Below are 26,017 nucleotides of genomic sequence, written 5' to 3' on the forward strand. Positions count from 1 at the left end.
TATCCTATAGCGAGACTCTTTTAATGACTTAAAAAGAACTTCTACCTTTTACAAATAATTGTGTTCAGAGACAGACTTTGAATCTAAAGAAAAGAGCAAGGACCTAGCTCTGGTGGCAGAATGTAGAAACAGAAGCCCCCAGAGTGATCTCTGCAGAGTCTAGCGTGGCCCACTTTGTCTTCATATTCGGCCTGATCCTAAAACTCTTACAACTAACCCAGTCAGTACCTGCTTGGATTCTTCCTGACAACTGGCAAAGATGTCACATTCCACTTCTTATCTCACCACCTCTTAACCACAAATTGGCCCCCGGGACTTTCAAAAGGGAAAAAAAACTGTACAAGTTTGAGACTGTTTCTGTACTCATGACTCATAAAACCAAATCTCAGATCTCTGGAACTCTTAGCTGGCCCTGGGGCATGCGAGCCGCCTGTGCATCCCTTTGTCCACCTGGAGGCCGGTGAAGACGTTCAGTGGAAGGAAGAGTGCGTCAGATCAGACATGTCCATTTCATCAGTCAGCCGTCAGTGACAGGCTGAATTCAGAGACCCAGGCCAGAGTGTGCCAGCTAAAAAATTTATCCAAGGGTTCCAATTATGCCTAAAAAAAAATCCGACCAGAAGAAAAAACAATGTTTATATGTTAAGTAAAAAATGTAATAGAGTAGCTCTAATTTGCTAATATAAAGTAGCTCTGCCTCTATTCAAAACAGTTGATTTTAAAAGTAGGTATATAGTCGCTCTACTTATTATTATTTTTAGATTGCTTTAAAAAGCATATGCGTCCCTATCTCTTTGGCAAGCACCCAGCGGTGAGTCACACCCTGCACCCGCCGCAGCTGACCTGGGAGGCTCCTCCGTGCACTTCTCCCAACCTCCGTGCGGGCTGCACACAGGGTGGCCGTGCCAGGGCGTTTCCCGTCAGCTTCCAGCCGTCCTGCTTGCTTGTGGCTAAGAGCAGCCAGAGATGCCCGTGTCCGATGAGTCTCCGTGCAAAGGCGGTGCGGATGCTCGCGCTCTCTTCAGAGGTCGCCTCCCGAGCCCTCCAGACCGCTGCAGCCTGGGCGCCTCGGGATGCGGGCCGGGGAGACCCCCGGGGCAGGACAGGCCTCAGGGGCCGGCGGGCGCGTCGTTGGGGCCCAGCAGGAGCTTGGTGCCCTGTTTGTCGATGCTGGAGTTGATGCTGTCTGCGTCCTTCTCCGGCTCCGGGATGCAGGTGCAGCCCACGGGGATGGTGACGTAGGCCTCGGTGTAGACGGAACGGCCGCCGGCGCAGGCGGGGGTGCGGCGCAGCACCACGGTGGGCATGTAGACCGGGGCGCTGCGGAAGCGCACGTCCTCCTCCCCGAACAGCCCGGTCAGGCAGCCGCGGCACAGGCAGTAGGCTTCGGGCAGGTACCGGGGGTACCGCGCCGGGTCGTAGGAGATTCTGCAGGGAGAGAGCACGGGTGAGGTCACACCTGGGGGCAGCCCCACGCCGCGCACGGAGGTCCCTGGTTAGAGGCACCGGGGAAGGCCTCCGGGACGGTCCTGTCCTCCGCCTGCGGGTGCGTGCGAGCGAGGCCAGCCGACAACGGATCCGCCCAGCGCTTCCTTACATTTGAAATGACGGCGCATCCAGCCAGCCCTGAGCCAGGCCAGAACACTGCCTCCAGAGACTGGGCTAATGTGCGCAGAAAAATAAAATCCAGGCCGCCTGCATGGGCCCACCGGTGCCACCAGAACAGAATGAGGCGCCCTGTCTGCCCGGGGCCCCGGAGCCGCTGCCTCCCGCCGGCAAGGCTCTGCAGACCCCGAGGGCCTAGGCTGGGGGCAGGTAGGGTGGGCTTCAAGGACAGGCTTGGGGCAGGCCTAGAAAAAGAGGGGCTGGCGGAGGACAATGCTGACTGGCCGGGAGCCAGAGGCCTGCAGGGCTCTCACGGGAGTGAAGGACAAGCGCTTTCTGCATCAGGGAGATGTGGTGCCGAGTGCCAGCTCTCAGTGGTGTATGGAGGTCGGGGGCTCAGGAAAGCATAGGATTATCTTCTTCCGTTTGTGTCTGAGGGACTAGAGCACGCCTGGGAGGTGAAGAGTCTGGAAGTGGTGTGTCCTCGTCACTGGACGTGGATCCACTGCCACCTTCGTGCCAGGACCTAAGGCGGGAGTCTGCGGGGGGGCAAAGGGGAGTGGACTGGGGTAGGAAGAGCCCAAGGCCACCCGCCAGGCTGCCATCAGAGCAAGTCGATGACACAGGACTGCACCCAGCCACCTCTTATGCTTGTGGAACCCCAGAGGGACATTTCCAAGCACTAGGCCACTGTTTGAATGTGGGGGATGAGGTCGGACAGAAAGTCAGCAATGACTCCAAGGCTTCCAGTCGGTGACCAGAGGATGGGGCAGCACAAGGATCAGGAGCTTGGCCAAGTGGCCTTGCTGGCAGTGGAGCCCCAGAGGTAGGAGCCCAGGTGAAGGCACTGGAGAGGGCAGTGGGGACCGCCTGCAAAATGCACAAGTTGTCTCTGAAGCAAAACATAAAAAAGCACAGTCTGACTTCATTTATTCATGCTTCCCTCCAACATACACCCAAATAATTGCAGAATGTTTTTCACAGGTCTCATACCACTGCACTCCAGCCTGGGTTAGAGTGAGACCTGTCACCCAGGCTGGAGTGCAGTGGCATGATCATGGCTCACTGCAGCCTTGACCTCCCCGGCTCAAGTGATCCTCCCACCTCAGCCTCCCAAGTAGCTGCGACTACAGGCGCACACCACCATGTCCACCTAATTTTTTTTTCTATTTTTTTGTAGAGAGGGGGCCTCACTGTGTTCTCCAGGCTGAAAGAAATTCTTTTTCAGCTCCTCATGGCTGCTGTTTCTTCAGTTCTGTAGCTGGAGGCCTCTAAGGCACAACAGCTTGACCCACACCAGGATGGATGAAGCCATCCTCTCCCTTTGGCATCCCACATTCCAGGCACCTCAAAGTGGAAGGCCCCTTACAGACCCCACAGTCAAGATGCCACCTTCTCCAAGCCACTGTCAACTCCATGAAGTCTTCCTATATTTTAAGGTCCAATTCATTATCTTAAGAGTTTTCAGATGTCCTCAAATTCAACTCCTTCCTTCCCCATGTGTTCATAACCTGTGAACCCCACACGATCCTAGTCTGCCCTGCTCAGGAAGGTTAAGGACTGAGTTGTGATTTCCCTTGGTGCCCTGATGTGCCTGTCACAGCGCGTTCTAGAGGAGGAGCTCCAGAGCCGGGAAGCAGGCGAAGCTGACCCTGGGTCCTACCAGCTTCCTGTTCTTTTTTTATTTTTTTGAGATGGAGTTTCGCTCTTGTTGCCCAGGCTGGAGTGCAATGGCGCAATCTCGGCTCAACACAACCTCCGCCTCCCAGGTTCAAGCGATTCTCCTGCCTCAGCCTCCCAAGTAGCTGAGATTACAGGTGCCTGTGATCACGCCAGACTAATTTTTGTAGTTTCAGTAGAGACAGGGGTTTCACCATGCTGGCCATGCTGATCTTGAACCCCCGACCTCAGATGATCCGCCCACCTCGGCCCCCCAAAGTGCTGGGATTACAGGCATGAGCCACCGCGCCCGGCCAAGCTTCCTGTTCTTACACCCTGAGGTCAGTATAAGACCCTGACTTAATGTTAGAAGGAAAAGGAAATTCTAAATAGTTAGGATTTGTAACATCTCCAATCACTTCCAGCATTTACGCCACAAGTATCTGAGTGTTCTTTCAGGCAGTGGGGCTAGAGATGAAACGTGTACCCAAGGACTCACTCTCTGGAGATAAACATGTAGGTGAACACAGAGTGCGCTCACTCCGCCCATGGCCACCGGTGGCTCCTGGGGGATTTATCCAGGTGAAGAAGGGAGAAGGGCATGGCAGGCAGAGGTCAAAGCACAGGGTCAAGGGACAATCACCAGTAGGAAGTACGAGGAGAAAGTGTGCCCCTCAGATGGAATTTTAGAAAGATCCCTCAGACTATGGGGTGGAAGATGGTCTGGAGCCCCAGAGGGAGCTCTTGGCTGAAGGCAGAGTTTTAAGTTGTCCATTGATAGATGGTGGTTAAATAAGATAATCTCGGGGGGCACATGGAGGGAGAACAAATAGAGACAGAGGAGAGCAGAGTACACCTGTGGGGAAAAGAAAGAGAGATCAGTCTGTTACTGTGTCTACATAGAAGGAAGTAGACATAAGAGACTCCATTTGGTTCTGTATTTGAGATGCTGTTAATCTGTGACCCTACCCCCAGCCTTGTCCTTGCAAGAGACATGGGCTGTGGTGACTCAAGGCTTAATGGATATTGGGCTGTGCAGGATGTGTCTTTGTTAAACAAGTACCTGAAGGCTGCTTGGTTAAAAATCCTGCCCGTCCCTGGGCATTGGAACATCTCCGTGTAAAACCCATTTGTGCTTTGTTTACTGAGCAAGGAGAAAACCTCCTTTAGGAATAAGGTGGGACTTGCTGGAGCAATGCTGCTAAAAGGTTTATGGAGACGTTTGCATATGCATCTCAAGGCACAGCATTTTCCTTTGAACTTATTCATGTCACAGAGATCTTTATCCATATGTCTTACTGCTAATTTTCTATCTACAATGATCCTATTATCCTGCCACTTCCTTTTCTTTAAAATGGTAAAGATAATTATCAATAAATACTAAGGGAACTCAGAGGCCGGTGCTGGCGTGGGTCCTCTGTAAGCTGAGCGCCGGTCCCCTGGGCCCCGCTTTTCTTTCTCTGTGTCTTATTTCTTTTCTAAAGTCTCTTGTTCCATGTAACGAGAAACACGCACTAGTCAATGAGAGACTCCCAAGTACGTCTACAGTCAGCCTTGCGGTAAGCTTGTGCACTCGGAAGAACCTAGGGTAACAATGGGGCAAACTAAAAGTAAATATGCCTCTTATCGCAGCTTTATAAAAATTCTCTTAAAAAGAGGGGGAGTTAAAGTCTCTACCAAAAATCTAAATACACTATTTCAAACAATAGAACAGTTTTGTCCATGGTTTCCAGAACAGGGAACTTTAGATCTAAAAGACTGGGAAAAAATTGGCAAAGAATTAAAACAAGCAAGTAGGGAGGGTAAAATCATCCCACTTACAGTATGGAATGATTGGGTCATTATTAAAGTAGCTTTAGAACCACTGCAAACAGAAGAAGATAGCGCTGCAGTTTCCGATGTCCCTAAAAGCTGTGCAGTAGATTGTGAAAAAGAGGCAGGGATAGAATCCTGGAAAGGAAAGGAAAATTCACACTGTAAATGTGTAGCAGAGCCGGTAATGGCTCGGTCAACGCAAAATGTTGACCATAATCAATTACAGGAGGTAATATATCCTGAAACATTAAGATTAGAGGAAAAAGATCCAGAATTAGCAGAGCCATCAGAGTCTAAACCACGATGGCCAACTCCTCTTACAACAGCTCAGATGCCTGCAACCTTACAACCTCAAATGCAGGTTAAACAAGTACAAACTCCAAAAGAAGATCAAATAGAAAAAGATAGAGTCTCTGTCATGGCAATGCCAATCCAAATACAGTGTCCACAATATCAGCAGGTAGAAAATAAGATCCAGCAGCCAGTAGCCTATCAATACTGGCCGCCAGCCGAACTGCAGTATCGGCAGCCCCTAGAAAATCTGTATGAATATTTCCAGTGCCACAGGGCAGGGCGCCATATCCTCAGCCGCCCACCAGGAGACTTAATCCTACAGCACCGCCTAGTACACAGAGTAGTGCAATACATAAAATTATGAGGCATGAAAACAGGGAGATATTGAGGCGTGGCAATTCCCAGTAATATTAGAAGCAAGACCACCTGGAGAAGGGGCCCAAGAGGGAAAGCCTCCCATAGCTGAAGCCAGATATCAGTCCTTTTCTATAAAAATGCTAAAAGAGATGAAAGAAGGAGTAAAACAGTATGGACCCAACTCTCCTTACATGAGAACATTATTAGATTCCATTGCTCATGGACATAGACTCATTCCTTATGATTGGGAGATTCTGGCAAAATCCTCACTTTCACCCTCTCAATTTTTACAATTTAAGACTTGGTGGATTGATGGGGCACAAGTGCAGGTCTGAAGAAATAGGACTGCCAATCCTCCAGTTAACATAGACATAGATCAACTATTAGGAGTAGGTCAAAATTGGAGCACTGTTGACCAACAAGCAATAATGCCAAGTGAGGCCATTGAGCAAATCAGGGCTATCTGCCTTAGGGCCTGGGAGAAAATCCAAGACCCAGGAACTGCCTGCCCATCCTTTAATACAGTAAGACAAGGCTCTAAAGAGCCCTACCCTGATTTTGTAGCAAGACTTCAAGATGCTGCTCAAAAGTCATTTACCAATGAGAATGCCCGTAAGGTTATAGTGGAGTCGATGGCATATGAAAATGCCAATCCTGATTGTCAATCAGCCATTAAGCCATTAAAAGGAAGGGTTCCCGCAGGAATAGATGTAATCTCAGAGTACGTTAAAGCCTGCGATGGAATTGGAGGAGCTATGCATAAAGCTATGCTTATGGCTCAAGCAATCACAGGAGTTGCTTTAGGAGGACAAGTTAGAACATTTGGGGGGAAATGTTATAATTGTGGTCAAATTGGTCATCTAAAAAAGAATTGCCTAGTCTCAAGTAAACAAAATGTAACTACTCAAGCTACTACAACAACAGATAAAGAGCCACCTGGCCTATGTCCAAGGTGTAAAAAGGGAAAACATTGGAGTATTCAATGTCGGTCTAAATTTGATAAAAATGGGCAACCACTGTCGGGAAACGAGAGGAGGGGCCAGCCTCAGGCCCCGCAACCAACTGGGGCATTCCAAATTCAACCCTTTGTTCCTCAGGGTTTTCAGGAACAACAACCCCCACTGTTCCAAGTGTCTCAGGGAATAAGCCAGTTCTCACAATACAGCAGTTATCCCCCGTGACTAGTGGCAGTGCAGCAGATTTATGTACTTTACAAGCAGTCTCTCTGCTTCCAGGGGAGCCTCCACAAAAACTCCCCACAGGGGTATACGGCCCATTGCCTGAGGGGACTGTAGGACTAATCTTAGGAAGATCAAGTTTAAATCTAAAAGGAGTTCAAATTCATACTGGTGTGGTTGATTCAGAGTATAAAGGAGAAATTCAATTGGTTATTAGTTCCTCAATTCCTTGGAGTGCCAGTCCAGGAGACAGAATTGCTCAATTATTACTCCTACCTTATATTAAAGTTGGAAACAGTGAGATAAAAAGAACAGGAGGGTTCGGAAGCACTGATCTGGCAGGAAAGGCTGCATATTGGGCAAGTCTGGTCTCTGAGAGCAGACCTGTGTGTAAGGCCATTATTCAAGGAAAACAGTTTGAAAGGTTGGTAGACACAGGAGCAGATATCTCTGTCATTGCTTTAAATCAGTGGCCAAAAAATGGGCCTAAACAAAAGGCTGTTACAAGACTTGTTGGCGTAGGCACAGCTTCAGAAGTATATGAAAGTACAATGATTTTACATTGTTTAGGGCCAGATAATCAAGAAAGTACTGTTCAGCCAATGATTACTTCAATTCCTGTTAATCTATGGGATCGAGACTTGTTACAACAATGGGGTGCAGAAATCATTATGCCCGCTCCATTATACAGCCCCACGAGTCAAAAAATCATGACTAAGATGGGATATATACCAGGAAAGGGATTAGGAAAAAAGGAAAATGGCATTAAAGTCCCAATTGAGACTAAGAAAAATCAAAAAAGAAAAGGAATAGGGTATCCTTTTTAGGGGCGGCCACTGTAGAGCCTCCTAAACCCATTCCATTAACTTGGAAAACAGAAAAACCAGTATGGGTAAATCAGTGGCCGCTACCAAAACAAAAACTGGAGGCTTTACATTTATTAGCAAAGGAACAATTAAAAAAGGGACACTTTGAGCCTTCATTCTCACCCTGGAATTCTCCTGTATTTGTAATTCAAAAAAAATCAGGCAAATGGCATATGTTAATGGACTTAAGAGCCGTAAATGCCATAATTCAACCCATGGGGCCTCTTCAACCCCGATGGCCCTCTGTGGCCATGATCCCAAAAGACTGGCCTTTAGTTATAATTGATCTAAAGGATTGCTTTTTTACCATTCCTCTGGCAGAGCAAGATTGTGAAAAATTTGCCTTTACTATACCAGCCATAAATAATAAAGAACCAGCCACCAGGTTTCAGTGGAAAGTATTACCTCGGGGACTGCTTAATAGTCCAACTATTTGTCAAACTTTCGTAGGTCAAGTCCTTCAACCAGTTCGAGACAAATTTTCAGATTGTTATATCATTCACTATATTGATGATATTTTATGTGCTGCAGAAACAAGAGACAAATTAATTGACTGTTACACATTTCTGCAAGCAGAGGTTGCCAACGCAGGACTAACAATAGCATCTGATAAGGTCCAAACCTCTGATCCTTTTCATTATTTGGGATGCAGATAGAAAATAAAAAAATTAAGCCACAAAAAATAGAAATAAGAAAAGACACATTAAAAACATTAAATGACTTTCAAAAATTGTTAGGTGATATTAATTGGATTCGGCCAACTCTAGGCATTCCTACTTATGCCATGTAAAATTTGTTCTCTATCCTAAGAGGAGATCCAGACTTAAATAGTAAAAGAATATTAACCCCAGAGGCAACAAAAGAAATTAAATTAGTGGAAGAAAAAATTCAGTCAGCACAAATAAGTAGAATAGATTCTTTAGCCCCACTCCAACTTTTGATTTTTGCCACTGCACATTCTCCAACAGGCATCATTGTTCAAAATACTGATCTTGTGGAGTGGTCATTCCTTCCTCAGTACAATTAAAACTTTTACATTGTACTTGGATCAAATAGCTACATTAATTGGTCAGACAATGTAAGAAATCAAACATATATCTCAGTCCTAGGCCCAGTACAAACATTCCTCCATTTGTCTCAACTTCCTGGGCCCAGTGCAAACATTCCTCCATTTGTCTCAACTTCCTGGGCCCAGTGCAAACATTCCTCCATTTGTCTCAACTTTAGAAAAACACCACCTGGAGAGTCCCCGATAAGGTCACAACAGTTTGTGGAGTGGTTTTACTGAAAGCGCGGGAACCAATAAAAAAACTGCTAAATGTATAACTTAAAATGTTAACCAATTGTAATGCTGTAACCCAAAGAATTCCCTTGTTTCTCTGTAACCTTACATATCCTGTTTACATCAGGCTATAAAAAGCGAGCACATGCATCGTTCGGGGCCCTCTTGTATGCTGTGGAGCAGGGGGACCAAGTTCGAATTTGCAATAAAGATCCTTGCCGCTTGGCTTTGACTCTGGACTCTGGTGGTCTTCTTCGGGGAATAAACGGTCTGGGCATAACAACAAGATTACGAATAATAAAATTGCATGGTAATGACCCAGACAAAATAGTTGTTCCTTTAACCAAGGAACAAGTTAAACAAGCCTTTATCAATTCTGGTGCATGGCAGATTGGCCTTGCTGATTTTGTGGGAACTATTGATAATCATTACCCAAAAACAAAAATCTTCCAGTTTTTAAAATTGACTACTTGGATTTTACCTAAAATTACCAGATGTGAACCTTTAGAAAATGCTCTGACAGTATTTACTGATGGTTCCAGCAATGGAAAAGTGGCTTACACAGGGCCAAAAGAGTGAGTAATCAAAACTCAGTATCAATCAGCTCAAAGGGCAGAGTTGGTTGCAGTCATTACAGTGTTAGAAGATTTTAATCAACCTGTTAATATTATATCAGATTCTGCATATATAGTACAGGCTACAAGGGATGTTGAGACAGCTCTAATTAAATATAGCATGGATGATCAGTTAAACCAGCTGTTCGATTTATTACAACAAACTGTAAGAAAAAGGAATTTCCCATTTTATATTACTCATATTTGAACACACACTAATTTACCAGGACCTTTAACTAAAGCAAATAAACAAGCTGACTTACTGGTATCCTCTGCATTCATAAAAGCACAAGAACTTCATGCTCTGACTCATGTAAATGCAGCAGGGTTAAAAAACAAATTTGATGTCACATGGAAACAGGCAAAAAATATTGTACAACATTGCACCCAGTGTCAAGTACTACACCTGCCCACCCAAGAGAGAGGAGTTAATCCCAGAGGTCTGTGTCCTAATGCATTATGGCAAATGGATGTTACCCATGTACCTTCATTTGGAAAATTATCATATGTTCATGTAACAGTTGATACTTATTCACATTTCATATGGGCAACATGTCAGACAGGAGAAAGTACTTCCCATGTTAAAAAACATTTATTGGGCGCGGTGGCTCAAGCCTGTAATCCCAGCACTTTGGGAGGCTGAGACAGGCGGATCACGAGGTCAGGAGATCGAGACCATCCTGGCTAACACGGTGAAACCCCGTCTCTACTAAAAAAAATGCAAAAAACTAGCCGGGCGAGGTGGCAGCGCCTGTAGTCCCAGCTACTCGGGAGGCTGAGGCAGGAGAATGGCGTGAACCCGGGAGGCGGAGCTTGCAGTGAGCTGAGATCCGGCCACTGCACTCCAGCCTGGGCAACGGAGCAAGACTCTGTCTCAAAAAAAAAAAAAAAAAAATTATTATCTTGTTTTGCTGTGATGGGAGTTCCAGAAAAAATTAAAACTGACAATGGACCAGGTTATTGTAGTAAAGCTTTCCAGAAATTCTTAAATCAGTGGAATATTACACATACAACAGGAATTCCTTATAATTCCCAAGGACAGGCCATAGTTCAAAGAACGAATAGAACACTCAAAACTCAGTTAGTTAAACAAAAAGAAGGGGAAGACAGTAAGGAGTGTACCTCTCCTCAGATGCAGCTTAATCTAGCACTCTATACTTTACATTTTTTAAACATTTATAGAAATCAGACTACTACCTCTGCAGAACCACATCTTACTGGTAAAAAGAACAGCCCACATGAAGGAAAACTGATTTGGTGGAAAGAACAAAGATAGGACGTGGGAAACAGGGAAGGTGAAAACCTGGGGAAGAGGTTTTGCTTGTGCTTCACCAGGAGAGAATCAGCTTCCTATTTGGATACCCACTGGACATCTGAAGTTCTACAATGAACCCAGCGGAGATGCAAAGAAAAGCGCCTCCACGGAGACGGAAACACCGCAGTCGAGCACCATTGACTCGCAGGATGAGTCAAGTGGTGATATCAGAAGAACAGATGAAGTCACCACACACCAAGAAGACGGAGCTGCCGACCTGGGCACAGTTAAAGAAGCTGACACTGTCAGCTAGAAAAAGCCTAGCAAGCACAAAGGTGACACAATCCCCAGAAAAAATGCTGCTTGCAGCTTTAATGGTTGTATCAACCGTGGTAAGTCTCCCCATGCCTGCAGGAGCAGCTGTAGCTAATTATACCTACTGGGCCTATGTGCCTTTCCCGCCTTTAATTCGGGAAGTCACATGGATGGATAATCCTACTGAAGTATATGTTAATAATAGTGTGTGGGTAGCTGGTCCCACAGATGATCGTTGCCCTGCCAAACCAGAGGAAGAAGGAATGATGATAAATATTTCCATTGGGTATCGTTATCCTCCTATTTGCCTAGGGAGAGCACCAGGATGTTTAATGCCTGCTATCCAAAATTGGTTGGTAGAAGTACCTACTCTCAATCCCATCAGTAGATTTACTTATCACATGGTAAGCGGAATGTCACTCAAACCACAGGTAAACTATTTACAAGACTTCTCTTATCAAAGATCATTAAAATTTAGGCCAAAAGGGAAACCTTGTCCCAAGGAGATTTCCAAAGAATCAAAAGATTTAGTTTGGGAAGAATGTGTGGCCGATAGTGCGGTGATTTTACAAAACAATACATTCGGAACTGTTATAGATTGGGCACCTCGAGGTCAATTCTACCACGATTGCACAGGACAAACTCAATTCTGTCCCAGTGCACTAGTGAGTCCCACTGTTGATACAGTGACTTAGCAGAAAATTTAGACAAACATAAGCACAAAAAATTACAGTCTTTCTACCCTTGGATATGGGAAGAAAAGGGAATCTCTACTCCAAGACCAAAAATAATAAGTCCTGTTTTTGGTCCTGAGCATCCAGAATTATGGAGGCTTACTGTGGCTTCATACCACCTTAGAATTTGGTCTGGAAACCAAACTACAGAAACAAGAGATTATAAGCCATTTTACTCTATCAACCTAAATTCCAGTCTAACAGTTCCTTTACAGAGTTGTGTAAAGCCCCCTTATATGTTAGTCATAGGAAATATAGTTATTAAACCAGACTCCCAAACTATAACGTGTGAAAATTGCAAATTGTTTACTTGCATTGATTCGACTTTTGATTGGCAGCACCATATTCCGCTAGTGAGAGCAAGAGAAGGCATGTGGATCCCTGTGTCCATGGACCTACCATGGGAGGCCTCACCATCCATCTTTTTTTTTTTTTTTTTTTTGAGACGGAGTCTCGCTCTGTCACCCAGGCTGGAGTGCAGTGGCCAGATCTCAGCTCACTGCAAGCTCCGCCGCCCGGGTTTATGCCATTCTGCTGCCTCAGCCTCCTGAGTAGCTGGGACTACAGGCGCCACCACCTCGCCTGGCTAGTTTTTTGTGGTTTTTTTTTTTTTTAGTAGAGACGGGGTTTCACCATGTTAGCCAGGATGGTCTCGATCTCCTGACCTCGTGATCCACCCGTCTTGGCCTCCCAAATGCTGGGATTACAGGCTTGAGCCACCACGCCTGGCCCATCCATCCATATTTTGACTGAAGTATTAAAAGGCGTTTTAAATAGATCCAAAAGATTCATTTTTACTTTAATTGCAGTGATTATGGGATTAATTGCAGTCACAGCTACAGCCGCTGTGGCAGGAGTTGCATTGCACTCTTCTGTTCAGACAGTAAGCTTTGTTGACAATTGGCAAAAAGAATTCCACAAGGTTGTGGAATTCACAATCTGGTATCGATCAAAAATTGGCAAATCAAATTAATGATCTTAGACAAACTGTCATTTGGATAGGAGATAGACTCATGAGCTTGGAACATCGTTTCCAGTTACAGTGTGACTGGAATACGTCAGATTTTTGTATTACACCCCAAGTTTATAATGAGTCTAAACATCACTGGGATATGGTAAGACGCCATCTACAGGGAAGAGCAGATAATCTCACTTTAGACATTTCTAAATTAAAAGAACAAATTTTTGAAGCCTCTCAGAGTCACTTAAATATTGTGCCTGGAGCTGAGGCGTTAGATCAAGTGGCAAAAAATCTTTATGGATTAAACCCCACGATTTGGATTAAGTCTATTGGGAACTCTACTGCAGTAAATTTTGGAATTATGTGTCTTTGTTTAATCGGCATGTTTTTAGTGTGCCGGACCAGTCGAAGAATCCTGCACCAAAATCGAGAGAACGAACAAGCCTTCATCGCCGTGGCACATTTATATAGAGGAAAAAGGAGGGAGAATGTTGTGGGAAGTCAGGGACCTTGAACGGAGGGACTGGCTGAAGCCACAGCAGAAAAACATAAAATATGAAGATTTCGTGGACATTTTATTAGTTCTCCAAAATTAATACTTTTGTAATTTCTTATGTCTTTACTTTAATCTCTTAATCCCATCATCTTCTTTGTAAACTGAGGAGGATATATGTCACCTCAGGACCCTGTGATGACTGCCTCAACTGCACAAATTGTTTGTAGAGCATGTGTGTTTGAACAATACGAAATCTGGGCATCTTGAAAAAAGAACAGGATAACAGCGATGCTCAGGGAACAAGGGAGGTAACCTCGAACTGACCGCTGGTGAGCCGGACGGAACAGAGCCATATTTCTTCTCCTTTTGAATGCAAATAGGAGAAATATTGCTGAATTCTTTTTCTCAGCAAGGAATATCCCTGAGAAGGAGAATGCGCTCTGAGGGTAGGCCTATAAACGACCCCCTTGGAGGCGTGCCGCCTTTTACGGTTGAAGCCGAAGGGATGAAATAAGCCCCGGCCTCCTGTAGTGCTCCCAGGCTTATTAGGATGAGGAAATTCCCACCGAATAAATTTTGGTCAGTCAGGTTGTCTGCTCTCAAACCCTATTTCCTGATAAGATGTTATCAATGACAATGCGTGCCCAAAATGTCATTAGCAATTTCAATTTTAACACCATCCTGTGATCCCGTCCTGCCTCCACTTGCTTTGTGATATTCTATTACTTTGTGAAGTATGTAATCTCGGTGTCATGATGACAATGGTGGTTTTGTTGAAAAGAAAAGGGGGAAATGTGGGGAAAAGAAAGAGAGATCAGCCTGTTACTGTGTCTATATAGAAGGAAGTAGACATAAGAGACTCCATTTAGTTCTGTATTTGAGATGCTGTTAATCTGTGACCCCACCCCCAACCTTGTCCTTGCAAGAGACATGGGCTGTGGTGACTCAAGGCTTAATGGATATTGGGCTGTGCAGGATGTGTCTTTGTTAAACAAGTACCTGAAGGCAGCTTGCTGGTTAAAAATCCTGACCGTCCCTGGGCAATGGAATATCTTGGTGTAAAACCCATTGTGTGCTTTGTTTACTGAGCAAGGAGAAAACCGCCTTTAGGAATAAGGTGGGACTTGCTGGAGCAATGCTGCTAAAAGGTTTATGGAAATGTTTGCATATGCATCTCAAGGCACAGCATTTTCCTTTGAACTTATTCATGTCACAGAGATCTTTATCCATATGTCTTACTGCTAATTTTCTACCTACAATGATCCTATTATCCTGCCACTTCCTTTTCTTTAAAATGGTAAAGATAATTATCAATAAATACTAAGGGAACTCAGAGGCCGGTGCTGGCGTGGGTCCTCTGTAAGCTGAGCGCGGGTCCCCTGGGCCCCGCTTTTCTTTCTCTATACTTTGTCTCTGTGTCTTATTTCTTTTCTAAAGTCTCTCGTTCCACCTAACGAGAAACACGCACTAGTGTGGAGGGGCAGGCCACCCCTTCAGACACCCCCTTCCCAGGGAGAAGGCTGATGGTGAAGACTGGGTGCATCCTCGGTCCATGAAGGGCAGAAGCTTGAGGGGGCTGGGTCAAACCTGAACTTGAACCTGATGGAGCCAAGCTACCAGAAATAGAGAGAAATGACACTATGAGGACGTGACCAACAAAGGACAGAATGTAGGAAACTTGATATGTCCCGTGTTGTTCCGGGAGAAGAACAAGAGGGAGGGAAACTACACTTGAGAGCCCCACAAGCCGGGGGTGTCCTGGCTGGGCCCACACCTGCCATCCTGGCACAGCGACAGGAAGCCAGCCGCTTCCACTCCCAGTATCACTACCAGCACAATCAGTTATCAAACACATGCAACCCAGACTCAGGGGCATTCCACAAAACCAGTGGCCACTAGAGGTTGGATCCCAGGGCAGAAAGGGGCATTTGTGGACCCCCTAAAGAAGGCCTGCGGGGCAGGTAACAGTGTCATGTCTGTTCATTTCCTGATCTTGAGCATTTTGCTGAGTGACAATACTGACATTTGGGGAACCCAGGTAAACAGTATATGGGAACCTGTCCTAATCTCACAACAGTTTTATTAGTTTGAAATGATTTCAAAATGAAGTATTAGAAAATAGAGAAAATCATGTATGGGAGAATCACAGAAATTTGTGAACACGAGTGTGAGCATGAGTGTGACAGGTGCGTGGGTGTGTGTGGGCAGGTGTGTGTGAGCGTGGGTAGGTGGTTGTGGGCAGGTGTGTGGGAAGCTGTGAGCATGGGCAGGTGTGGGCAGGTGTGTAAGCACGGGCGGGTGTGAGCGCGGGCATGTGTGTGAGCATGGGCTGGTGTGTGTCAGTGTGGGCAGGTGTGGGTGTGGGCAGGTTGTGAGCGTGGGCAGGTGTGGGTGGGTGTGTCGGCAGACGTGTGTGATCATGGGCAGGTGTGAGTATGGGCATGTGTAAGTGTGAGCATGGGCACCTGTGAGCATGGGCAGGCATGTGTTAGTGTGAACAGGTGTGTGATCGTGGACAGGTGTGGGTGAGTGTGGGGAGGTGTGCGAGCATGGGCAGGTGTGAGCATGGGCAGTTGTGTGAGTGTGGGCAGGTGTGTGGGGAGCAGATGTGTGAGCGTGGGCGTGTGTGTGAGCAATGGCAGGTGTGTGTGGGTGTTAGCGTGGGCATATGTGTGTGTAGGTGTGTGAGTGGGCAGGTGTGTGTGAGCATGGGCATCTGAGAGTGGGCAGGTGTGAGTGTGAGCAGGTGTGTGTGGGTGTGTGAGCATGGGGGGTTGTGTAAGTATGGGCAGGTGTGTGAGCATGGGCGTGTGTGTAAGCATGGACAGGTGTGTGTGTACTCGCACGCACGTGGCACGCAACAGGCTGGAGCCGTGGTGAGCTATTTCGGAGGTGCACAGGGGCCCGGACACCACAGCAGTTAGTCTGGATGTGATCTTGCTCCTGGAAACTCATGAAGGGCACTGGGCAGCTGCGCACACGTGAGATGTGGGTTTGGAAAGGCTGTCAGAACAGCATGGAGGATGTGCTGCAGGAAAACCAAAGGCGGGCGGGCGGGTCAGGCATTTCTCTGTGGACTCAGTCTCTTCACGGGTGGGGTGAGTTTGATCTGAGGGCACTGCCCGGCCCTCTGAGTTCTCGTCACCTGGGAATGGTCTTTCCGTGCCCTCGGTATGTAGGTAACTGCTCATATTTCACCATCGTTTGGGTTCTTCATGAACAACTGTCACTCAGGCGTCACCCCCAGTAGTTTTGTAGGTGATAACTGACAGTCGCTTGGATGCGGTGAGGGTCAGAGTTTCATCCGCCTAAAAATACGCAGCGCAGCCCTCCAGTGGACTTGGGACTGAAATTGCCCCCACCGCTGCGATGCCTCTGGATAAGGCCTCTGACAAGACACCTCCCCCGATGGCTGCCTGGGCCGTGGGAGATCAGAGGTATAAACCGGTGGGTTTCAGGCTGTTCTCTCACAATGGGAAGGTGCCACTAAGGGGGGTGCGGGGCACGAGGCCTGCAGTCCCAGAGAAGCAGAAAGACAAGGCCTGCGCCTTCAGAAGGACCCATCGGGGGCCTGGGAAAGAGATCCTGAGAGAAGCCCTGGGGACCTCGCTGGCACAGACAGAGTTGAAGTCCCTCACCCCAGCCTCCTGCCTGGGGTCTGCGGACGTCAACAGCTAGGTGTGCTTTTTGGTTAAGGAAAGCTGCCACCAAAAAGAAACAGCAAGAAACTGCAACGGAAGCCTTTTCTCTTACCAAACATGGACAAGCAACCGAGCAGAGTTCTGCCCTGTGCCGCGCCTCCTGTGGGCAGTCATTCTTTTGTCTTCACATTTTCTGCGTGCTGCTCTGCGGAAGCTTGGCACCGGGGCATGCTTGAAACACATCAGGTTTTCCCCTCTGATGGGATCTCTGAAGTGTCCCTGCCCACGTGGGAAGCTTGGCTTGAGAGAGTGACAGGTGGCCCGGCTTAATCCAGGAACAAAGGACGAGTCCTCCAGGGATGATTAGAGGTGATGGAAACCGAGCTGGGAGAGGAATGTAAGTGACAGCAGAGACAGAAAAAGAGCCCTACCCCTGGGGCCGGACGTGGTAGGAAACAATTTGAAGCGGCTCCGGAGCTCAGAAAACAATGAACACATTCCGAGGGAGGATGGGGCCACCTGACGTGTCCTCCAACCGATGCCCAAGGAGGATCGCTGGGGCACTGGTTGGCACACGCGCCTTGATGTGGCTCACCCTCCCACCTTGCAGAACATGAAATGATTTCAGAGCAGCAGGGCTCAGGATGACTGTTTATCTCACAGCAGTCGAAAGACCCCAGCCCAGGAACAAAGTGGGGGCAATGCCTTCTCCAATCCTGGCTAGAACCCACAAGCCCCTAAATGTGTCCGTGGAGACAGCCTGCCTCGGTAGCATGGCTTGCCACATCCAAAGGTCAGTGAGTTCAACCCAGCAGACTCTTAAAAAGGGAGTATGGAGTCCTACTATACCCGGCTGTGGGGCCAGGGAGTAACTGGGACCTAAAACTGTAGCCCAACTTAGTCACTACCCAGTAACCACCTTGCCTGATTCTTTGCAAAGTGAAGGAGATGGATTCGATGAGCACTTCCCCCAATTTCCTGACGGTGGGACTGATAATGTGACATTTTCACCAATGTTTTATGCTCAGAAAAGACACTGGCAATACATTGAGTCTCTAAGGTCTTGGAAAATTCCAATTAATCTATAAAGTCGTGCAATTCTAACCAAATCCCAGAAAGATTTCTCTGAGAACTTGGCAAGCTGATCCTAAAATTCATAGAGATGAAAAGGGCCAAGAATACTCAAGACAATTTTGAAGAAGAATGAGGGGGCAGACTCACACCAGAAGATCTCAAGACGTTATACAACCATGGTAATACCAAGACATCCGCTGTCCTTTGGGGGCACTGAGGGACATGCAGCATCCCTCTCCAAGAGCTGAGAGTCCTCTGAAAAACACTAACCTTTGCAAGAGATGAGGCGGCGGCATAAACAAGATTTCTAAAACATGGTTTTCAGACCACCTGCATGAAGCCTATTTGGGACTCTTGTTAAAAATGTAGGTTCTGGCAAGGTGCGGTGGCTCATGCCTGTAATCGCAGCACTTTGGGACGCCTCTTGAGCTCAGGAGTTCAAGACCAGCCTGCGCAACAGTGAGACTCCATCTCTACAAAACATATTTAAAAGAATACAAATGAGCCAGGCGTGGTCGTGCACACCTGTAGTCCTAGCTCCTTAGGCTGAGGTGGGAGGATTGCTTGAGCCTGGGAGGTCGAGGCCGCAGTGAGCCATGATCATGCCACTGCACTCCAGTCTGGGTGACAGAGTGTAACTGTCTCAAAAAAATAAAAACAAAAAAAAATGTATAGATACATCTGTATCCCAAAACAAAACTTTTAAGTTAAAAAAAATCTTAATGCAAATTCTCAGACTTAACACTACACCCAAGGAGTCGGAAGCTCTCCACACTAACAAGCTGTCCAAGTGATCTGTTTCACTCATTTAAGCTGGGGAGTCATTGATTCAAATGAATCATGAGAAACCCATTTCTGGCTGCACAGTCAACTACGTAAGTGCTATCCCTAGAGGCTAGCTGGCCATTGGCTAACCTGGATCTATCGATTTGCAGCTGATGGCAAACAACTGGATGACGGCATTTTCCCAAGTGGGTGTGAATTTCATGACCATACCGGCCCAGGACTTTTTCTACATTTCCTCCAATGAGTACATAAGGTCATTATTAATCCAGTAAGCAATCAGTGCTGCTGGCTTCCCTGGAGGCACACAAATGAGCTTATAAAAAGTAGTCATCAGTGTCCCCCCTCCGACCTCCAGAGATTCTGAATCAATTGCTCTAGAGTGGAGCCGGCGGCTGGTATTTTTTAAAAGCTCCCCAGTTAACTCTAATAGACAGCCCTGGTATAGGCCAGTTGGTCTCTGTGTTTAAGAGAAGCAATGAGTCACGAAGACAGGTTTGTGTTAGCCTTCCGATCTCTCATTTTCCCTTTGGAACAGGCCCAGCAGCTGGGAGGGGGAATGGTTTTGAGACCACAGGGGAAGGAAGGGGCAGGACCGCCACGTTGGAAGCACTGTGTGCAGCCAGGCCGGCTGTGGGGCCAGGGCCGGGTATAGTAGGGCTCTGTTGGCCGGCCAGGGAGTAACTGGAGACCACAAACAGCTTCCCTGCTGCCAAGCTGTGGCCAGCAGACCCATCAGCTCCACCCTTCTTCCATGCGCTAAGGCCCCAGGGAGCCAAGGATCTTCGATATGTGCTGCCAAGAAGCTCTGAAAAATGCTTTTCTGGCCCCTACAAGAAAACATCAGTCGTGCATTTCTCATGAAAGAGGACATGGAAAAATCAGCCTGGGATAGCAATGAGGTCTGCCCAGGGCACTGGTCCCCACTGGCTTCCCCAGGCCAAGGAGAACTAGCGGTCAGTCCTGCCCTATCTGGGGACTGAGGTTGACTTTGGTGCGATCCTGAACTTCACATCAAGGTCAGGGCTCCGGAATGAACCCTGCTCCTCTGCCAACTGACCGGCTCTGGGCGATTAGGAGCAAGAAGGCTTAGCCTGCCCACCCTCTCCTGTCACTCAGGAGGAAACTGAGGCACCAACAGAGTAGCAGACTTGCCCAGTCTTCCAGCTCTCCTGGGTTAGCCCAGCCGCCTGCACTGCCCCACACAGCCAAGCTGCCTAAGCCTCACAGTAATAACAGACGCGGTGCTGCGGTTTGTGGCTATTTAGCAACCAGCCAGGGGCTTGGTAAATGGTGAAGCTACAACCAGGAAATCCATTTATTCTGGGGAAAGTTGTTCATCTGGGAGGTAGCGGAGGAGGAGAGAAAGACTAATGCTTTGGAAAAGAATTTGGAAGATAATTCAGAAAAAAAAGTTTTACAGAGGGAAAGGGAGAAGAAGAAATGAGAATGAGAACCCACATTTCTTGAAGGGTTTTATTCTTTTGTCATGGCAAATGCCACACATTCATTGCAGCTGGGAAACATCTCTTCAAAGGAAAAACACGACTCTTGCACACAGGCTGGCTCAGCTATCCGCCCGGGGGAAGCTGCAGAATGTGGGTTCAGAGCCATCTTTGAAGTGTCTGTCCTTGGGGCAGGCGCCTGTGTGCACCAAGGTGGGAGTCCACCCGCCCGCCAGTGAGTCCGTTGTGGCCACAACACTGGTTATGAGGAATACTCGCTATCACATGAGTCTGGACTCTAATTCTGGAAGAGTTTCTGGCAGATTCTTTTCTCTTTGGCCTCCTATTAACTTAGTGAGCAGTGTGCTCATTGCCAGTTTTTCATGTGTCACTTCTGGAAGACAGACACCACAAAGAATGTCACTTCATGGCATGTGCAGAACTTTCTGAGTTTGCCCAGATCATTCTGTTGGCATTAGGGCACACGCATTTTATTCAGGTGAGGAGCATTGCCAGAGGCGCTGATGGAATGAAATATTATGATCATCCCTGGTTACTCTAAGAATGCCATAGTAATACCCAGGCAGTAAGGGGAAAATAACTATCAAAGCAAAACGAACATACCTATTTTCAGAACGAGAGACTTTAATCCCATGACAATGCTCCTGACAATGCTTTTATTTTTACCCTGTGAAACCGTGATAGGTGCAGTAGAGCCTGCTGTATTTTAAGAAGCTGGGGCAAGGGGGGAGTAGCGGGGTCTGTGCTGTGCCTTGGCCAATTCAAGGTCATTTATGCATACAAACATTTTAGGGGGAAAATACCAATATTTCTTAAATAAGTTGCTTTAAACAACGAGTGACTCTTTTTTTCCAAGAATGAATGAGGATGAACAATGCCCCGCCGGCCGACTCACAGGATATGACTGAGACTTTCCCAGCCAGGCAGCAGAGCCCCCTCTCCTTTACTCCTCCTGTCCATTTCTCTAGGCTCCCGTTTTCTCAACAAAGCGTTATCGTTAGAGGATGGCGGCGAAAGGACACTGCACCTGTGCTCATGTACTGTGTGCAGATACTCCGGGAAGGCGAGGCTTAGTTTGCTTTAAGACATTAGAAAATAACCCACAGGCCGGGCGCGATGGCTCAAGCCTGTAATCCCAGCACTTTGGGAGGCCGAGACGGGCGGATCACGAGGTCAGGAGATCGAGACCATCCTGGCTAACACGGTGAAACCCCGTCTCTACTAAAAATACAAAAAACTAGCCGGGCGAGGTGGCGGCGCCTGTAGTCCCAGCTACTCGGGAGGCTGAGGCAGGAGAATGGCGTGAACCCGGGAGGCGGAGCTTGCAGTGAGCTGAGATCCGGCCCCTGCACTCCAGCCTGGGCGACAGAGCGAGACTCCGTCTCAAAAAAAAAAAAAAAAGAAAGAAAAGAAAATAACCCACAGTTTGGAAGCAGGGACCCAACGAAAAGGTTAGAAAAAAGGAGGGAGGGAGGCAGCGGGGAAGGAAGGGAGGAAGGAAGGAGAGAAAGAGAAAAGAAAGATAAGGAAGAAAAGCACCTCCCATCCCCGAACTCCGGAGACCACGCGGTGGGCGGGCCCGGCAGCTGGTGCGCGGGGCGGGGACGCTGGCGCGGTGCTGCCCCCTGTCGGCCACAGACGCCGCTGCAGACACCTTCGCGGGCCGGTGCCCAGGACGGGGGACGCGCCTACCACGGGAGTCTAAGCCTGCGCGGTGGGTTTTTTTTTTTTTTTAGGGTCTGCACACACATTTGAAAGTGCATTAAAGAGAGGCGTGCATTTGTTAAAGGGTGGAGGATAAATAGGAGTTTGTTTTTTTTGTTTTTGAGAGGTAGTTTTGCTCTGCCGCCCAGACTGGAGTGCAATGGCGCGATCTCAGCTCACCGCAACCCCCGCCTTCGGGGTTCAAGCAATTCTCCTTCCTCAGCCTCCTGAGTAACTGGGATTACAGGCGCCCGCCACCACGCCTGGCCACTTTTCTATTTTTAGTAGAGAAGAGGTTTCACCATGTTGGTCAGGCTGGTCTTGAACTCCTGACCTCAGATGATCCACCCGCCTCGGCCTCCCAAAGTGCTGGGATTACAGGCATGAGCCATTTTTAAGATTCCCGGCCTGGAATCTTAAAAAGGAGGATAGCTGGCCGGGCGCGGTGGCTCAAGCCTGTAATCCCAGCACTTTGGGAGGCCGAGACGGGCGGATCACAAGGTCAGGAGATCGAGACCATCCTGGCTAATACGGTGAAACCCCGTCTCTACTAAAGAATACAAAAAACTAGCAGGGCGACGAGGCGGGCGCCTGTAGTCCCAGCTACTCGGGAGGCTGAGGCAGGAGAATGGCGTGAACCCGGGAGGCGGAGCTTGCAGTGAGCTGAGATCCGGCCACTGCACTCCAGCCTGGGCGACAGAGCCAGACTCCGTCTCAAAAAAAAAAAAAAGAGGATAGCTGTAGTGAGGATAGTCTTCCGTAACATTATACTCCTAATCTCTCTAGCTTTCTCTAATGTTATAACCCCTTTGATAAACTTTTTAAAAAAGATTTGATGGAGAGAAAGTGATGCGAACAGTACCTTGTGACTACAGGAGGAGTGTCAGGGTCTGTGGTTCCCGGTTGTATTCCGGGGGGCCTGCCCACCAGCCCCCAGACAATAGTTGATGAATGAATGTGACCCTGGGTTTCAATATCGGTCACATGGAATAATTAATGGACAGCCCACACGGGAAACAGGATGTTTGGGTTAGCTAAACGTAAGGGTTAGAGGAGGGGTAAGTAAAAATATCCTTTTTATAAATCCAGCCTTTCCTGATGACAACATTGCTAAAATACAGCATTGCTACTAAATACCAGATGATGGACTTACCAGAGCATGAGGGTCGCAGTGCATGGGCCATTGCTGAACTGCCCACAGGTAACTGGAAGCTGAACTTGGGCATGCATAGGAAGTAGGGGATGTCCTTAGGTACACTGAGAGCCGCCAGTCTTCACAGCTGTATAGTATTTTATCTGACTAGCTGCGTATCGGGGTGGGGGGGGGTTGTTCAGGTGACTTCTAGTCCCTGGCTATTACACATCTGTATCCCAAGGTGGCGCTTTTCAAATGAAATCCCTGAAGGGAATTTATTTTCTTCTGATTTTCCCTCTTCCCAAATGTCATCTGCTGAAAGTTCTGGTAACTTGGGTTCTCCACAGGAAAATACCGGCTTCCTTGAGCCGGGGCACCTGCACTGGGCTGCTGGGGAGGGTCTCATGGCCTCTTCAAATGCCGTTGGTGACCTGCTGTGTCTATCTGAAAGTCACTTGATCTCCTGTCCCCTGTTCTCCCTACTCTCCTTTACTCTCTGCTATGGTTTGTGTCCCCCCAACAGTTCATGTGTTAAAAACCCAACTGCCGTGGTAACAGTGTGGGAGGTGGGGCCTTGAAGAGGTAATTGCGTCAGGAGGGCTCTGGCATCCTAGGAGAGGTTCCTGGTAAAAGGATGAGTTCTGCCCTTCCCTCTCTGTCACTTGCTCCCACCTGCTAGTGTGGGAGGACCCTCACCAGATGCCAGCACCACACCCTTGGGCTTTCTAGCCTCCAGAGCCAGGAGCCAAATACACTTGTACTTTTTTTTTTTTTTTTTTGAGACAGTTTCGCTCGTTTCCCAGGCTAGAGTGCAATGGCATGATGCAGCTCACTGCAACCTCCGCCTCCCTGGTTCAAGTGATTCTCCTGCCTCAGCCTCCTGAGTAGCTGGGATTACAGGTGTGTACCACCATGCTAGGCTAATTTTGTATTTTTAGTAGAGATGGAGTTTCTCCACACTGGTCAGGCTCATCTCGAACTCCTGACCTCAAGTGATCCACCCACCTGGGCCTCCCAAAGTGCTGGAATTACAGGCATGAGCCACCGTGCCTGGTCAACTTGTACTCTTTACAAATTACCCCATCTGTGGTATCTGTGATGGCAGCAGAAAACAAAAAAAGAAAAGGACACTCCTTGTCCTTTTCTTTACCTCCCGACTACAGCTATCCACAGAGTTGTTTACTGTAAAATAAATTTAGGTGTAGTTTCTTAAATTGTCAGAGGAAAGGAGTTAAAGAAAAAAGTAACAAATAAGGCCTAAAAATAAATTACTGCACATTATTCATAACCTAGAGAAAAGTTATCTTTAGACGACTACCAAAATTTGGAAAACATAAGCCGTTAAAAAATATTCGGAGTACTGTACTGGTAGGTGTTTATCTCTGGGGTTTCATCAGAAATGAGTGATGTGTATCTTAAACTTCAATAAACCTCAGTGTTCTTACAACATATTTCTTAATATATCAATTTGACTTTTAAAAACTTACTGAGCAATCCAATTGACTTTATTTTTGGCATTTTTGTTTTTAAAGCTAAAGAGAAAGAAACATTATGCCACAAAGTAAATGAAAAAATATTTTTGTATGCTGGAAGCTGAACGTTGTTTTCTAACAGCACACCGGGTGGGACGTGGGCTAGACGGAACCAGAGAGGTCCAGGATGAGCTCCTGGCTCTACTATTTCCTGTCTGTCACCTGGGGCCAATGCCCTTATCTCTCCAGGCCTGGGCTCCTCACCAGGAGCACAAACCAGCCGCGGAGTTGCAGGAGCTCTGAAAATCCACCCAGATGTCTGCAGTGCTTCTTCAGGAAGCCCCAGAGCCTTTAAGAGCAAACGGTGCCCTTCAACCAATGCTCTTGGTATGTCGAGCAAACGGTGCCCTTCAACCAATGCTCTTGGTATGTCCCAGAAGCTTCGTGCTGAAGCTTCATGTTCTCAGTATCTGCTTTTTCCTCATTGTTGGAGAACCTCCCTTTCTGCTCTCAACTTAAAAATTAACATGTCTTTGAAATAAGAAGTATGTGCACATAGCAGAAAATTTAAAAGATACAAGAGTAAAAAGTAGGGCTCTTCCCCAACCCCAGCCTCCAGAGCCCCTCATAAGAGGCACCACAATACCCCGTTCTAAGGATGCCTGTGTGCGTATATATGTAGGCGTTTAAAACAGAATTTGTCATATGTACATATTATGTCATATTTTCCCTTTTAAGATAGAAACGGCAGCATGCTATATACACCTTTCCCCACCGTGTATTGGTGATTGATTGATCCACTTATGACTCTTAGAGCTGCCTCCTTCTTCCTTACAGTGCACAGTGTCTAACTCGGCGCGCCTGGTTCTTCCCTACATAGTACAGTGTCTAACTCGGCATGCCTCATTCTTCCTTACAGGGTACAGTGTCTAACTTGATGCGCCTCGTTCTTCCTTACATTGTACAGTGTCTAACTCGGCGCGCCTGGTTCTTCCTTACAGTGCACAGTGTCTACCATGTACAGTGTGTAACTCGGTGCGCCTCCTTCTTCCTTACAGGGTACAGTGTCTAACTCAGTGCCTGCTGGGGGGTGTTTAGGTGGCTTCCAATCTCTTGCTATTACAGCAGTGAACACATATCCTTGTACACATATCATTCGGCACATGGGCAAGTGTATCTGAAATAGTCAAAGGGTGTGTGAATTTAAAATCTTGGTATTTATAACCAAATCGCCCTCCATACAAGTTGTGCTGATTCATACCCTGCAGCTGGATGAGAATGCCTTTTCCTTCACAACCTTGCCAACGTAGC

At 47.4% G+C, this 26,017-nt stretch overlaps 1 protein-coding gene across 2 annotated transcripts in view; it reads right to left on the bottom strand.

The window, feature by feature from the left end:
- The window catches only part of IL17D (interleukin 17D), a 32,469-nt gene continuing 6,452 nt past the window's right edge, over window positions 1–26,017 (bottom strand). For both annotated transcript variants that reach the window (XM_033177053.1, XM_033177054.1), the window contains exon 3: window positions 1–1,428. In XM_033177053.1, coding sequence (XP_033032944.1) covers window positions 1,110–1,428 — 319 coding nt within the window. In that variant the 3' untranslated portion in view covers window positions 1–1,109. The remainder of the gene's footprint in view (window positions 1,429–26,017) is intronic.

Source organism: Trachypithecus francoisi, unplaced genomic scaffold (genome assembly GCF_009764315.1).
Source record: "Trachypithecus francoisi isolate TF-2019V2 unplaced genomic scaffold, Tfra_2.0 Lachesis_group18, whole genome shotgun sequence".
Lineage (NCBI taxonomy): Eukaryota > Metazoa > Chordata > Mammalia > Primates > Cercopithecidae > Trachypithecus > Trachypithecus francoisi.